General features: G+C 35.9%; 2 protein-coding genes across 12 annotated transcripts in view; both read left to right on the forward strand.

The window, feature by feature from the left end:
• The window catches only part of Dmd (dystrophin), a 2,242,690-nt gene that overhangs the window by 1,786,168 nt on the left and 438,813 nt on the right, over positions 1–17,709 (forward strand). The window lies entirely within an intron of this gene.
• Positions 12,986–14,367, forward strand: LOC128106952 (S-phase kinase-associated protein 1-like). The gene is given in 2 exon segments (XM_052732327.1): positions 12,986–13,260; positions 13,263–14,367. Coding segments are annotated over 2 exon segments (489 nt in total). The 5' UTR covers positions 12,986–13,061; the 3' UTR covers positions 13,553–14,367.

Consider the following 17,709-nt stretch of genomic DNA (forward strand, 5'->3'; position numbering starts at 1 on the left):
ATTCTCACAGGGGTCCAAACAAGACAAGAACTCCAAGGCAACTGATAACTGCGGAGAGGGTGAATTAGCATCTCCCAGGGTGAAACCCTTATTGGTTAGTCAATACAAAATGGCCAGTCCTGAAATCATGTACATATAAACAACAAAAAGGACTCAGCAATTTTGTGTGTGTGTGTGTGTGTGTGTGTGTGTGTGTGTGTGTGTGTGTGTGTGTGTGTGTTCTTTATAAAACAATAATAATCAAAGAAAAAGAGACCATCTATTTGAGAGCGAAAGAATTTTGCCTCATGGGAGGTTTGGGGGTGGAAAAGGAAGAGGGAAGTGATGTAATTATATTTTAATTAAAATATATTTTTAAAAGTTGATGAGCCTATCTAGGCTGTAAGAATATTAAAATCTAAATCTAAAATAGGTTAACCATTGTTACATATTTCTTTGAAGCTTAAGTAACTCAATATTCCCATAGGATACTTAATGATTCAAAGTGACACATTCTCTGTCAGCTCACTTCCCTTCCCAGTATGTTGAAGTAATTTGTATCCAAAGAAATATGTGAAAAAACTTATTAATCTTGAGTGCCAGAACTCACTAAAGGAAATCTTCATTTCTAAATAAACAAATTAGTGATAATACCAGATAAACAATAATATCATTATGGCCACAAAAATAAAAGGAAAACATTTATCAATTTAGAAAGGGAAGAAATTACATTAAATATCGTATTCTGCAGCTAATCTGACATGTTTTCTCTGTTCTCTGAGAAACTATACTTGAGGGACAATTACTTATTATAGAATAAATTTAAATAATCTCCTTCTAGAGTATATAGTTTAATCCCCATCTCTCATGAAAATGAGCTGGGTTTGGTGACTTGCTAGCAAAGAATGGAATATACAAAGGTAAAATGATTGGCTTCACAATTGAGAAGAAACTTGGCAGGTGCTTCCTGAACTAGGTGATACCAGTGATAATGATTCTGTTATCAAGTCCTGTCTGCCATGATGTGATGAGCAATACTTCTCCGCACTGGTGTTCTTCCCCTAAACATATGACTTCTGTCTAGTAAGGAGAGTATTCCATTCAAATCTTAAGAGGCATTCTACAATATATTCAACTAGTCTTCTTTAAAAGTATCCAGGCCATACACAGGGAAAAAAAAACTGAGAGATTGTCACAGACTTGACTAGAAAATCAAAACTGTATGGTGAAAAATGCAGTCATTATGAGGTCTGGAACTTAAATTTAAATCAGAAAATGGAGATTAGTGGGAAAACTGGTGAAATATAAACAAAATCTGTTAATAGTGTTGTATCAGCATTTATTTATATGTTCAAGTAAATGTGCCGTGAATATAAGATTTTGTCATTAGGAGAAACTGTTGCAGACACTCACAAATTGAACAAATGCTAATATTGATTTATTTCTTTCTTGCTTGCTTTGTTTCTGCTTCATGTATTTTGTATTAGCTCTGTAGTTATATGAATGCACATTTATAATTATTATCATTTCCTGGGAAATCTACACTCTTATTTGTATATAATGACTTTGGGACTGGTAATTTTTTTAAGACATACCTTATCTTACATAAATGTCACTACTGCTGCTTTCTTTGGATTAATTTTTATGTTATGAATGTTTTTCAATGTTTTTAATTTTAACCTACTTAGATTAAATTTGAAATGTATTTATATTAGGTTGTATATTGTTAGATTTTTTTCATTGTCAAATCTGTCTTCTGATTGGTATAGACCATTTACATTTATGGTAATCACAAATAAGCAAGCTTAAATCTCCTGTCTTATGTCCTCTTTTTTCTTTTACTTAAATCTCTTTAATTTGATTTATTGGTTTAATATAATTCCAACCAACCTTTTAGACATGTTTTCTTGACATAAGCAAGAGTTATCTAATAACATACATGAAAAAATACCAGCCATAAAATAAACAAAGCAGTCTTGAAAACTCATACTAAACTGGGAAAACTCAATGTACCTAATATTAAGCTTTACAACCTTGCCACAGAAATCAAGATAATATAGCATTAGTGGTGGACTATAGAAGAGTGGAGAAGAGTGTCAAGAAAAGAAACCTATACCTAACTGATTAGTTTTAGTAGGTGGTACAGGAATTTAACACAGGGTCTTGGTGTATGCTAACGTTTAGTTTACCACTGAACTATACCCCAGACTCTGAAACTGATATTTGTCAGAACTTAGCATGTAGGCCAAAAAGAAAAAAAATCAACTGTAAAATATATGCAGAGTACCTAGGTCAGTCCCCTGCAGAGTTTTGGTTGTCAGTTCAGTCTCTTTGAGCCCCTGTGAGCCAAGGTTACTTGATTCTTTGAGTTTTCTTGTGGTGTCCTTTACCCCTCTGGCTCCTTCAAATCCTTTCTTCTCCTCTTCTGCAGGATTCCCTGAGCTCCGCTCAATGTTTGACTGTGGTTGTGGGTCTGCGTCTGTTTCCATAAGTTGCTGTATAACACCTCTCTGATGACAATCATGGGGTGGGAACAGAGTTGGGGGTTGGGAGGGAGGGACTGGGAAGAGAGGAAGGAGGAGAAACTGCAGTCTAGATGTAAAATAAATAAATTTATTAAAAGAAAAAATAGCATAAAAACAGTGAAAGTACCAAATACTAGAATGGATTTATAGGATATAGATCAGTCTTATGTTGCTAGTGGGAATGTAGTGATGAAGAGTGTGACAAAGAATTTGCCACTTTCCATTTAAAGTAAACGTGGACCCACATATAACCCAACAGTTTCATATTTGAAGATTTATCTAAAATCTCCCAAGAAATATTAAGGTGACCTTTCTTCACTGTAATCCAAAACTAGAAGCAGCCAGGTGGTGTTGAATAGTTACACAAAGGAAGATGCACGCATGTATTATATAGCCAAGAAATAAAAAGCAATGGATTATCGATACATGGAACCATTTGGATAAATAACCAGGGAAGAATTGAGGAGTAAATTCTGTTCTTACAAGGTTACATGCTGTGTGATTCCATTTATATAGCATTCTTGAAATGGCTAAATTAAAGACTGGGAAGTCTAAGAGTGATTCTTGTGAGGCTAGAAGAACGGGGGTATTATAGTTGGAATGTGATTGAACACTTGGTATCCAGCTAGTTGTCTTGTATGGAAATGTTGTAGAACCTTTGACAGGTGGATCTTCAGTGGGTCACTAAGGATGAACCCTGAGCTTTCACAGCCCAGCCCCATGTTTTATGCATTCTCTGCTTCCAGCTTACAAACACAATGTGACCAGCCAGCCTCCTGCTCCTGCCACCAAAGTTACATCTTGTCAGGTATTCTCTGACAGCAGTATAAAACGTAACTGATACAAGAGGAATAGAAAGAGGAGGGTGTGACTCTAAAGGATAAGACAGGAAGTATCACTATGTAGTTGGGAGTGTTCTCTGGCATGATTGTGTCAATGTCAGTATCCAAGTTATGCTGGTGAATTACAGTTTTTTGTTTGTTTGTTTGTTTGTTTTGTCTTTTATTACTTTACCCTTGGGAAAATACTGGCATCTCTGGATTATTTCTCATGAGCACTTGTGAATTTATATTTATCTCAAAGTTTCTAGTGCAATACAAAACATATAAACTTAAATTAATTCTCTAATTTTCATCCTTCAGTTTTTATTTTATGTCATTTGATATTTTTTCTGCTGAGGATACTGAGGTACAAAAAACTGAAATGAGTACTTATGGTCACTAAAGATTTTTCTTTCTGCCCTTCATCCATTTATGACATTTTAGAAAAAAGAAATAATACTTCATGTCATGTTGAGCACACACTAAAACTCTGTGAAGTCTACTGAGTAAACAGAATATATCTGTGCATGCAAATATTGCACTACCATGCTTCACTCTGATATATATCTGCACATGAAAAGTAGAAAGCAAAATATTCAAATTATCTAACTTGATTAAATGTTTTTATAAATGTGGTAACTTCTAGGTTCTTATTTGATTGTTTTTAATTTCACTTGTTTTAGAACATATGATTGCTTTTATGTTTAAAAACTAAAATGTTGCAAAATTATACTAAATGAATATTCATTCCTCTCCCTCTATGAACTATGCACTTAATTCTCCTTCCCACAGTAATTGTGGTAGTCTAGGTACCCAGCCACTAAATGACTGACAGGCAAAGAATTCACCCTTTAGACCACAACAGAAAGATTAGTCTATTGAGTACAAGAGGGATATGCGCTAGACAATAATTACAGCACTGCCTGTAGCTAGGCAATGGTGTGTATGTGTCTCCATGTTAGAGCAGTGTTTTTATAGTTAGGCTGAGTTTCTTTATGTGCAGTTTCCTGGCATGCAATCATATCATATGCAGTAGGGAAGTCCAGATTGGTCAGTGTATAGTTCAGGAAGTTTTGAATGAGCCACAGTGCACATAATTTCCAGCAATGCAATCTCTGTTATGCAAGCAAGTGCAGTGTTAGTTGATAAAATTCAGTCCTAGTCAAAGGGTCTGGTCACAAGATGCAAGGCTGAAGCTCTTTATTACTCAGTTACAACAGTGCAGAGCTAATGGTTTGAGATTCCTGGACTACACACAGAACAATTCCCTTGTGGAGACTGGCTTCATTTTATGGCAACTTAACGGCATTTTATTTATAGTAATCAATATTTCAATATTGCCACCTATTTGTGTATGACATTTAAGCAAAAATACAAGTTCTCTCTCTCTCTGTGTATGTGTGTGTGTGTGTGTGTGTGTGTGTGTGTGTGTGTGTGGTAACATTACTACACACACTTGTTTTCAATCATACTTTTATTTCTCAACCCTATATCTTGGACATTTGGACATTTTTATGTATATATACACATATATACATAATGTTGATGTTAGCTTTCTAGGGCTGTCATAATGAAGTGCCACAAACTAGGTGGCTAGCCCAACAAAAATCTATATCATCTGTTGTGGAAACTAGAAATAGAATGTGCTTTTAATGACCCTCTTTCCAAATAGGATCACATTAAAAGGGAATGGGCATGAATGTGAGAGTTTGGAGATGCATGAGATACAGTTCAACTGGTAAGAAAGAGCTACACCATTTTAAATTGTTATGTAATGTTCCATGACATACACACATTCACACGCACATATATATATATATATATATATATATATATATATATATATATATATATATATATGTTTAAGGAATGCCCTGAACAATATCAGGGTTTCACTTCAGTTCTTGATCCTAATATCAATATAAGTGACATAAAATAGAATTACAGTAGTTGCGGCTTACCAGGATCCTAAATAAATATAGACTATTTTTATAAGCTTCAAGTTCTTTGAAGGCAAAATACACTGAGGGAGGACAGGAAATTTAAAGTGTATAGGGAATATCAAGTACTTGAATAAAGCCCCCAGAGATACATGAAAAAAATCTATGTTAATGATCAAAAAATTACTCATCCACAATATTAAGATTATCACAAAGCTACTACAGGCCAAATGGTTTAGTGTTAGTGTAAAAAGAGACAAACAGAATTCAGAGTGCAGAAGCAAATGAAATTGGTTCTGGAAACATATGGCAAAAAGTTGCTATTTTAATTTAATAATAAAGGGTGTTTTATTCTATAACTGCTGCTGGTACTCTTTCCTTCTCGCTTGAAAATAATATATTCTCTCTTGATTCATGCACTATAGAAGTAAATTTCAAGGGCATTAAAGTTTTAAATGTAAAGTCAAAAGTCCTTGAGCTAAGGAACACCTTCCTTTCTAAATTGACAGGAAGTCCTAAAGTCCCAAGAAAAAAACAGTACATGAAAATAGCAAAGACAAACATACAAATGAGCAAAAGCATGTGCTGGCAGTATGGCTGGCTCAGGAGGTCAAGACACCTGCTGCCAAGCCTAGCAACCTGAGCCTAATCCCCAGAACCCACATGGTTGGAGAGAAAAGCCTCCCAAAAGTTCTCTGACTTTCACAAGTACGCTATGTTGAACACACACACACACACACACACACACACACACACACACACACACACACACACAAAATATAATATATTTGAAACAAAATATAAAGTAAAAAATTTAAATTAAGCAAATATTATATGTACTACAAAATTGTGAATACTTTTAATATACAAACATATCCCTGGAGTTAATTTTAATATAACACTGGAGTTAATTTTGAGGCTTTCATATGTGCATACAATGTGTTTTGATGACATTCATCCTCCACTCCTCCCTGTAACTCATCCCAGATCTACTTCCACTGCTACTCATCCTATGTCCTCCTTTTGGCCCCCACTGATTCCACTTTGTGCTACCTATGTGCTAATGGGTGGGGACAATCCACTGGAGCGTGGTTGACCTACTAGGAGCCAAATCCTTAGAGGAAAATGTCTTTCCCACCCCTAGAAGACATCTAACATAATTAGATGAATAAATACAGAATTAGAATTATGGAATTGGAATTTTGTAAAGATTTAGAGAAAAATGAAATTATAACATTTGCAAGTTAGCGACAGAACTGGAAAACGTTGCACGATTACTTAAATTTTAAAAAGGCTAACAACTCAGGCTGGGGAGATGGCTCAGGGAGTAATAGCACTACTTGCTACACAAACATAAGGACCTGAGTTTAGATACCCAGAACCCATGTAAGAAGTGTCATGGCTACACAAACCTCTAACACTAGTGCTATAGTGCTATGGGAGTGGTGGGAATGGATCCCTGGGCTTTGCTGACCACAAGTTTAGCTGAAAAGCAGTGTACTTCAGGTTCACTGAGGATCCGTGTCTCAGGAGAATTCTGTGGAAGGCAATAGAGGACAACCACATACATATGTACATACATGCCAACAACATATTACACACATACAGAGAGAGAGAGAGAGAGAGAGAGAGAGAGAGAGAGAGAGAGAGAGAGAGAGAGAGAGAGACTGAGACAACTCAATAGAAAACTGATAATATTTTAATTAAAATATGCAATTCAAAGAAGACACCCAGATTGTTGGACAAGAAAATATGAAAAGATCCTCAAAGAAACCAGACAACATTTTCATTCAACAGAAATTAAAAATGATAACTTCTAATAGAAAAGGCATCCTTTATTGTTGGAAAGTAAATCAATTACTGTGACACTTAAGGAAAGAAATGTATTAGCTATTCCAATTTAAAATATACAAGCCTTTTGCTCAGCCTCTATATCTCTGAAAGCCAAAATTCTACAGAAACAGTTACCAAGATGAAAGTCTAAAGTCTGTATGTAAGGGTGCTTAGTGTAGTATTGTCCATGGTGGCAAAAGTACAAACAAATCAAACACCTTTGCTTTGAATTTTTTTTCCTAAGTTATGGGATTAGGTGACCTTTCCAGAATGCAATAATGTTCAATCAATTTAATTCTTGTACTGCCTCTCCTAAATAGGTAACTATGACACTATTTTAACAAACAAAATTTATTCGAAAATTTTGCGTAATTCAAAAAGACAAAATGAATCCTATGAAATTCTCTGAATTAGATTGAGAAAGCAATAGATATATACACCTTACTTTGTATTTATAACTTTGGATCCTCAAAGGAAAGGGGGGTGAAAATAAAATAAAAGAAATGAAGACTTAATGAAATGGTGTAAAGAGTGCAAAAGTATACAGCCCTGTTCACCTTTATATAGTCAAATTAGTATCCAACAGATTTACACTATATTTTGAGAACAAAATCATAGCTGTTATGTGCTAATGATACACTTGAGTGTATGAGCACTCTGGTAGGAAGGCTGGTGTAGTGATATGTTATATGAGACTGAGGACGGAATGGGTGCTTAAGCTCAGTCAGAGTCACACTCAAGCCAGGTTGTTCTAGAACAGGTTTCTTTCCTCTACCTGGTTCTCTCCTGTCTCAGGCCAGCTATGCTTATTTCGTTTTCAGCCCACAGGGATAAAATCCATCAGGGCTGTATTCCATCTGTCACAAAAGTGAAGTCTGTGACACTGTGGCAGCTGTAATTTGAGTTTCCTAGAGATGGGATTCTTACCCTCGGTCCAGCATAAAGTTCCTAAGGTGACATCTGCCAAAGCTTGTTAAGGAGGAACTTTGACCACATCCTTAAAAGTTTTCTTAAAAGTTAGCGTTCCAATTGTTAAGCAGTATGGTATGCAACTCAGCAAACCTGCTGCAAATTCACACTGGGTCTGTGTTTCAGAAGTGAGCAAGGACATGCCTTAGGATAACACTATGCTTTTGAATCATCTTCCTGCCATAGTTGCTCACTGACACTCTAAGCTTGCAGAACCATGGAAAACTAAGTAGTTTGTCCTTAATACACAGACATTATAGATGATACCAGAAAGTATTTGGTGAGGAGTTCTTTTTTGTTTTTGTTTTGTTTACTGGGTTAGGAGTAATAGACTATAAAAACCAACATCCATAATCTGCTTCTAGTTCTGCTATCAAGTAGCTGTAGTACAAATCTTCAATGGTCTTATTAATAAAAAAAACTCAGGAGCCAAATATTAGGGTAAATTCTGAAAGATTAAAGAAGCAGAACAAGCCACAGCTAACCTCACCTTGCCAACTTCTCAGCCAATCCTGTTTCCTCAGACTGGAAGCCTCTGAGTCCTCATCTGAACTGATCTCAGCTGAACTGCTGCTAAAAAGCTAAAAGCTTAAAAGCCTCTAGTGCCTGGTTCTCACACCTTATATACTTGTATACTTTTCTGCTTCCTGCCATCACTTCCTGGAATTAAAGGCCTGTGTCTTTCCCAAGCAAGACATAAGATCTCAAGTGCTGGGATTAAAGGTGTGTGCCACCATGCCTGGCTCTGTTTCCAGTGTGATCTTGAACTCAGAGATCCAAATGGATCTCTGCCTCCAGAATGCTAGGATTAAAGGCGTGTGCTACCACTGCCTAGCCTCTATGTTTAATATAGTGGCTGTTCCATTCTCTGACCCCCAGGTAAGTTTATTGGAGTGCATAATATATCAACCACATTTCCCCTTTTTTGTGTAAAATAATAACAGTTTACATTCAAGAATTACATTAACAATGTCTAGTCTATTAACATTTGACAGATTCAGACAAAAAACTCCATTATGTATATTAACAATGTCCAGTGCATTAACATTTGATAAATTCAGACAAAAAATTTCATTACTTATCCTATTTTGTTGATTCCAAAATTTATATGCTGTGTACAAAAGTCCAATCCAGTGTAAAATATTTAAAACAAGTAGTTCCTTTTTAAAAGTAGATTCAATAATCTACCTTTTTTATCTTATCAAGTAGATATGAAACTTTGAGGTAAATCATGTTTGGTTCCTCATAGCCTTTGTTAGATGACTCCAAGGCCCCTGTGGCCCTAAGTATCACAATTCCATACTTATAAAAAATATGTTGCCTTACATTCTAAAGATCAAGCATGCAAATATTTTGCAACCTATAAAGGGCTAGTTATATCCTGTCCTTCAAAAGCCTACATTGACACTCCTGTTAGCAATATAAGTGAAAATGAGTCTGTAGACTTACCAGAATCTATACCCAGACTATTTGAAATCATTTAGCATTATGAAGAGCCTATTTTTTTGTGATCTTGTCAGTATGTCATTGAAGATTTGATGACTTGGCTATTCTTTTCTTTCCTGGTTTCTTTTTGTTTGAACACACATGGAATGCATTCTCTACTAGAATTATATGAATTATATATCACACTTGTGACTTTTGTTTTCTTAAAACATAATCACATTGCTGACTAAGCACAATGTGTGTGTGTGTGTGTGTGTGTGTGTGTGTGTGTGTGTGTGTGTGTGTGTGTATGAGGGTGTTCTCAGAAAGATACAGTCCCAGATCCTATTTCAGAATGATTGAAACTAAATATGCATTGTAAAAAGATTTCCTTGGGAATTGCATACACAATACTACTTGAGATGTAGCAAAACACCACACCTACAAGCATATAGAATAATATTCAAAACCAAAGAGAGAAGAAGATGTGACCACATCTAAGAGCTCACATGGAGATTTACTTTACTTTCCTTATCTGCATAATATGACCCTTAAATAACAGATCATGATAATTTCATTCTGGGATATTTCTGGTAGCTTTAATAAAGAAGACAAACCACTTAAGATTTTCTTGCTTAAGATTTGAAGAACCTACCACTTACATAAGAGGAATGCGATTTCCCAGGCAGAACATCTAACATAGACAAGTACTTGTGAAAAAGAAATTTCAAGGGTCCCTCTAAGAACTCAGTCAGTGGCCAGAAAATCCATGATAAGGAAGGAAAAGAATGACTAAGAAGCAAGATAGAGGAGGTGTTAGCAGTATGAAGGAATACCAGGCCGCTGAGTAAACTAGCCATGAATGCTGACCCCTCAAAGTCAGAGCAAATAGGTAAATGATAGTGTGATAAGAGAATTTCCAACAGAACTACAGTCATAATATTGTAGTGAGATGGGAATTAATAAAGGGGAGGTAGGGGATGAAGATGAAGACATAGAAGAAATAGAAATAAATGAAAAAAAATGTCATGAATTTAAAGGAAAGAGGGGGAGCAGGAAAATGGGAGGGTTTGAAGGACAGAAAGGGAAGGTAGAAATACTATAATTATATTGTCATCTCAATTGTTTTAAATGTATGTAAAAACAAGGTGGAAAGAGACAACATGTAACATGAATCTTAAAAGGTCTTATTAATAGAAAATCTCAATGCCAGCTATTGGGGTAAATTCTGAAAAATCAGAGAAGCAGAATAAGCCACAGCTAACCTCACCTCAACAACTCCTCATCGGATCTTGTTTCCACGCATCTTCAGACTGAAAGCTTCTGAGTCCTCACCCAAATGGACCTCAGCTGAACTGCTGCTAAAAGCCTCAAAGCTTAAAAGCCTAAAAGCATCTAGTACCTGGTCATCATGCCTTATATACCTTTCTGCTTCCTGCCATCACTACCTGGAATTAAAGGCATGTGTCTTTCACAACAAAGACATGAGATCTCAAGTGCTGGGATTAAAGGGTGTGTGTCACCATATCTGGGTATTTCCTGTGTGGCCTTGAACTCACAGAGATCCAGACAGATCTCTGCCTCCCAAGTGATAGGATTAAAGGCATGTGTTCCACCATTTTCTGGCCTCTATATCTAATTTAGTGGCTGTTCTGTTCTCTGACCCCCAGATAAGTTTATTGGGGTACACAATATATCAACCACATTTCCCTTTTTTTGTTTAAAATAAAAGTTATAACTAATATAAGAAAAAGTATATACAATAAGTATATATAATATATACAGTCAAGAATTACATTAATAATGTCTAGTCCATTAACATTTGACAGATTCAGACAAAAAACTTCATTACATACATTAGCAATGTCCAGTCCATTAACATTTGACAAATTCGGACAAAACATTTCATTACTTACCCTATTTTGGTGAGTCCATTCCAAATTGTATACAATATACAAAATCCACTGTAAAATATTTAAAACAAGTCATTCCTTTTTAAAAGTAGATTCAATAATCTACCTTTTTGTCTTATCATATCCATATTTTTTATAGTAAATTCATTAATCTACCTTTTATCATTTTTATATCTTCCCTTTTTTCTTTTTAGAGTAGATTCAATAATCTACCTTTTTATCCTATTATTTTTATATCTTTTTTCAGAATAGATTCAATGATCTACTTCTTATCTATATCCTCTTTTTTCTTTTTCTTTTACTTTTTCTTTTTTTTAAACAAGAACCCTGAATCTAATCTCCTTTTTATCTTTTTTTTCTGACCATTACCAATAACAACTTGTAACCAGCCATCCTAAACAATGACAATTATCCATAAGCCATTGAACTACCAAAAACCACCTACCCTACCTCTTGGGAATGTGGGCTTCATCTTCTTAAAATTACTTCCTGCTTTCTGAGGGTGAAAACATCTTTAGGGGATCCTGAAAAGAAAAATTTTGTTAATTGTCTCAAGTCCTTGCTCGAGTAATCTGTAAAACTGGATCATCTCAGCTAGCTATCTTGAAATTGTCCTGAGCAGTTTGCAGTCCATAGCCAATCTTTGGGTGGTGTTTGTCAGCTTAATGGCGTTATCATTGTCCTAATCGAATCATGGTTGTGGGGTCCCATCCTCTTTTAGGAGATTTCAAAGTTGCTGTTAGGTGTGGTCATGGTTCCCTGCAGAATTTGTTTTTCTTTACTTTTTTTGTGTGTGTGTGCCTCCTCTGTGGTTTGAAGCACAGTCTGATAAATGTCTGTCTCTCAGAAATGTTCTACCCTAGAAGAGAATATCGTCACAGCAACTTTTCCTGCCATTTGCCTCCCCAAACTTCTCCAAACTGACCTTTGTCAATGCTTTCTTGTAACGTGATGGTCCTGGCAATTGTTCTCTGAACAAGCAGCAGTAAACACTTGGTTCCCAGTAGCAGCATCACAACCACCACCAACACAATGAGAAACAGCCGGCAAGGCAGAGCAGTAGCCACCTCCATGGTCCTGCCGATAGCATTTGTGGCCTGGCCTGGCCCTGGCTGAAGCTTCTCCTCAGCAAGCCTCTCAGTCTGACCTCAAACTCAGGATCTTCCTGCCTCTGCCTTCTTCAGCAAATCCTACCAGCATGCGCCACCACAACCTGATGCATGCACCTGGGGCCACAGCAATAGTTACCAAATAGTTGTTCTTTGACCTCCACACCAAATAAACAAATGTTTTATAATTGATAAGAAATTACTAATATATTTTACCATTTAGTAGCTGAGTGCCTGTTTTTGTTCCATTAGAAAGGAAAATCATCTTCCAGTAGTGAGACAGATGTTCTCCAGTATCATCTCGATGCTTATACCTCTAATTTTCCTCAATTTGAATCAATTATTCTTATCATGAGAATGTACAGTCATTCTACCTATTCTAACTTACTTTAAATGTTTACACAAACTCTTCTGGCAAGATTTCATGTTGAATATATTATATTTGAACTAAATAACAATGAACTCGAGTGGCCTTGTCCTCGGTGTTTCTCTTCTTCTCTGAACGCCGCCCGTCTGCCTCGGGCCCGCGGTCTTGAGACCGAGCACCATGCCTTCGATAAAGTTGCAGAGTTCTGATGGAGAGATATTTGAAGTTGATGTAGAAATTGCCAAACAATCTGTGACCATCAAGACCATGCTGGAAGATTTAGGAATGGATGATGAGGGAGATGATGATCCTGTTCCTTTACCAAATGTTAATGCAGCAATTCTAAAAAAGGTCATTCAGTGGTGCACCCATCACAAGGATGACCCCCTCCTCCTGAAGATGATGAGAACAAAGAAAAGCGGACAGATGATATTCCTGTTTGGGACCAAGAATTCCTGAAAGTTGACCAAGGAACACTTTTTGAACTTATTCTGGCTGCAAACTACTTGGACATTAAAGGTTTGCTCGATGTCACATGCAAGACTGTGGCCAATATGATTAAGGGGAAAACTCCTGAGGAGATTCGTAAAACCTTCAATATCAAAAATGACTTTACTGAAGAGGAAGAGGCCCAGGTACGCAAAGAGAACCAGTGGTGTGAAGAGAAGTGAAGTGCTGTGCCTGACACTGTAACACTAGAAGGGTTGTTCCAAATGCTAGTTGCACTGCTCTGTTTATAATTGTTAATATTAGAGAACAGTAGACAAACGCAGCCTTGTCCTCACTGCATGTGTAGTTCCAGTATAGATCTGACCTATGGCTGAGTTTCTTCTATGAGCAGAAGTTTTTTTGTTTTTTTTTTTCCCATTACTCTGAATAAAACTGAACTTTGGGTTCTCTGTGGAAAGTGGCATTTTGGGCTTTCCCTCTTTCTGCAAAATGATTTCTGCCTAATCCATAGTCCATTTAACTTCAGTGAGCCTTTCAAAGTTGGCATTGTAAATAAAACAACTTAAGAGAAGTATTCTGAACTAGAATTAACAAAACATGATCTTTGTTCATGAGTCGGAAACTGGAACAAGGCAACTTGAAGTTAATGTTGCGAGTCAGGTGGTTAGGTTAGGGTGTCTTCCAGCCTCCTGCTGGTAAGCTTGTATGCAGCGGGCTCTCTCAATTGGATCTGAGGACTTGTTTTGTCTTTTTTTTTCTCCTTTAATTTTTAATCTTCTCACCTTTGAATATGTTCAGTTTACTACCTAGTTTGGTTTGGAGGAAGGCTGTAACTAGACAATTTGTTAGCTTTTCAATTAAAAAAGACACTTACTTCATGTGGTATGTCATCTTTTTATCATCATTGTTCCCATGTGGGGAAAGACACTACTTGCATGTAAAAAGTAATTTAATCTTTAACATTAAAGTGTATGGCAAAACTCAGAAAACAGCCATCCTAAGTGCAAGATGCTTTTCAATAAAAAGTAATACAATAGGTAAAAAAAAATAAAATAAAATAAGTAAAAAAATAACAATGAACTCTACCCAGTTACCAACCAAACTTACATAGCCCATGATCATTCTATTATACTTCGCTTTTTAATAGAGATCTGTAGACATACCTGTAAAGGAATAAAGTAATTCAAGGATTAGCAAGTTTAAAGGAAAATTGGTTTATAGGATAAAATTCTTTCTGTGACAATAATAATATAAAATAATGATAATACATGTGTGTAGAGGAATGCTATTATCTAGCAACATACATTCTATTCAATTACATATTCACCTAAATAAAAATGATACTCTCAGTTCATATATGTACATACACACATGCATACACATATATCGTTCATAGATTGCTGTATTTCAGAGGTTAATTTCAACTTAATATTACGTTTCTTAGATGATTCACAAGACTATTATTCTCCAGTATTTCTTAGCATTTATTTGTTATAAACAAAAGTAATCAAGATGTAGCCAAGGATATGAATCAAACCGTATGCTTCTCTGTTCCCAATTCTGCAATACAGTTATTGGGAAGTGTTTAAGTCATCCTTGAAAAAATAGAAGTTATGTAAGGATACTCATAGACAAGAAAGTTGTGTAAACTTTACTCCTCTTATTCCACTTGATATTTATTTCTAATCAGTACTGTATCTGACTAGTAGGGCTATGCTAATTTTACATGTCCAAAATGAACCTCTGATGCATTTCTTAATGCTGAATGGAAAAATCTCTTCTCTCTTCACTAATCCTTTCACCCTTCTGTCCTTTAACAACAAAAACACTAAGTTGTTAGTAAGATTGGAGCAAGCATTTCAGAATGGTATTGTTTGATCAGTTTGATCATTCAATAGGTATACTAACAGATTTCAAGATGAAAGGTACAAAAAAATCCTTGACTTCAAATAATGTACAGTTGTGGAGATAAATGAGCATATCTGTCATAATATAGCATGTTCCATATTAATACAGAGTTCATGCCAAAGTGTACATGTGAACTGGAGGTAGCTGTGTCTTTGGTGCTTCTGAGAAAGTCTAGTGGTCAATTAAACCTGGTTTTTGGGTTAGAAGATGCTAGAGCCATCTGCTTCCACCTTATAATTGCCTACAAATTGGGGTGTTTCATAGGCCAGTACATCCCACAACCCACAGACCACACATGGCCAGTGATAACTATGAGCAGAGCCCAAATAAAAATGTTAATGTTACTTAAAGCACTATGAGATCTTTTGTGATTATTTTTATTATTTGATTGCTCGGTTCTCAAATGTGAATTTTGTAAATGCCAATGTTTTGTTGTATTGTCAAAACACTGGATGTATCTGATATGTCAGCCACTGTTTGGCTTGTTCCGGAGGCCACATCTAATTTCTGTGTCAAGTGATTTTCTGGACCTTCCTGGCTTTCTTTCTGGCATCTGCCTTACTATATCCTAATTATCCTCCTGGAAACACTGTCCTCCAAAGCTTGTCAACTATAAACTAACTCTTTCTTGTTTCCCAATCCACACCCCTCCCATTTTTGAAGCCTCTATAGCTCTTGATGTATGCATTATTTATTTTACATTGTGTTTAATAATGGAACATTCTCCATATTTATATTTGGGCTGTAAACCTTTGAGAATATATTTTTCATATTTGTAGCACCCTGAAGAACCCAGCAGAATGACTTGAAACAAATGAGCAGTAAATAAATCCCAGCGACTGTTAAGTTAAATAGCTCCAAATTGTGTATTTAATTCTACAGAGGCATTCAGTGACAATATAATGCTGAAATAAACACCAAAGTTTGATCCTGTTTCGGGACATTATTTATTTAGGCACTCACTTTCTAATTCAACTAGTTATATCTTTCAGTAATACATCAGACATAAGTTTATTTTTGCATTTTTAATGTCATCAAATAATTCATCTAATTTTAAAAATATTCTTAAATAAGGGAATGTAAGGAAAAATGTTATCTGAGTTTAGGTGATGGCTCAATAGGGTCAGTAAAATGCTTGTGCAAGCATAAGAACCTGAGGTCAGGTTCCCAACACAAATATAAAAAGCTGAGCCAGGTACAGGTCTATAAGCCCAGCACTAATGAGACATAGACAAGAGGATTCCTAGGCTCACTAGCCAAATCAGTAAAAGTTATTGCTTCAAAAAATTAGATAGAAAGGGATAGAGGAAGACATCTGACTTTGACATCTGGCTTCCAAATGCATGTGAACATGCGTGTGTCTGCACGCACATACACATGCACAAGTCAATAAGCATACAGCACATTTATACAGAGAAATAGACGTGTCATCAGAATATGATGCTTATATTTTAACTCACAAATTCTCTAAGGATATGTCTTTTGTATGACAGGACTTTTTGTGTTTTAAAATGTGAATATATTAAGATATATTCACATCATTTTTCCCATTCACTTTCTTTCATCCAAGCCCTTCCATGTACACCACCCCCTCCCTTGCTCTCTATCAAACATGGCCTCTTTTTCTTTAGTTGTTGTTATGTATGTATACATATGCATGCTTAAATATATGAAAACAACCTGATCAGTCCATCTAGTGTTACTTGTGTAAGTTCAGGGCTTACCACTTGTTATTGTACAACCAATTAGGAAACTCATCCCTGAGAGGGACTGTTTCTCCCACTGTTAGCATTCCTTAATGATCATAGTACTTTGTCTATGGGTGGGCTCTGTGAGATTTCTGAACGCTCTTCCATGCTAGCATGTCAATGGATGTTGTACTTCTTCAGGTCTTGTTTATGCATATGTGTATATATGGAGTCATGTATATTTAGTATATTATGAATATTTAGTACCCAAGTGCCTCATGAATATTTGGACCTTCTATCCCTCACTCTATGTGTTTAGTGCACGTATGCTTTACTTGCTAACTACTTATCTTTAACACATTCCCAGAGCCAATTATGTGTATCTCTTTCTTCTGAATTTCACATTTGGTGATATCAAGTTGCTAGTTATATATCATCCATGGTGAGATCATTTTCACCACAAAAATCAGCAAATGATGCAATTAATGTCTCCCCAGGAATCAGAGCCAATTATTTGACATTTACTAGCATGCCTCTATTTTCATGGTCTTTCATGTTCTCCATATGACCTCTCAAGTCTTATCATTCTTTGCTGGACTTTATAAAGTATCTTTGTTTCTTGTTGCTTTCCCTCTAAACAATGATTCTCTCTCATAAGAACAATCTGTGTTTTCCATGCCACCTTTACTTAACCGGTTCCTAATTCCCTTTCAAATAATGGCTTGTACATATATTCCTGAACTTTCAAAACTTAGAATTTGCTTCTTCAATGGGTGACCTTA

Source organism: Peromyscus californicus, unplaced genomic scaffold (genome assembly GCF_007827085.1).
Source record: "Peromyscus californicus insignis strain IS unplaced genomic scaffold, ASM782708v3 Scaffold_10__1_contigs__length_136768540, whole genome shotgun sequence".
Classification (NCBI taxonomy): Eukaryota; Metazoa; Chordata; class Mammalia; order Rodentia; family Cricetidae; genus Peromyscus; species Peromyscus californicus.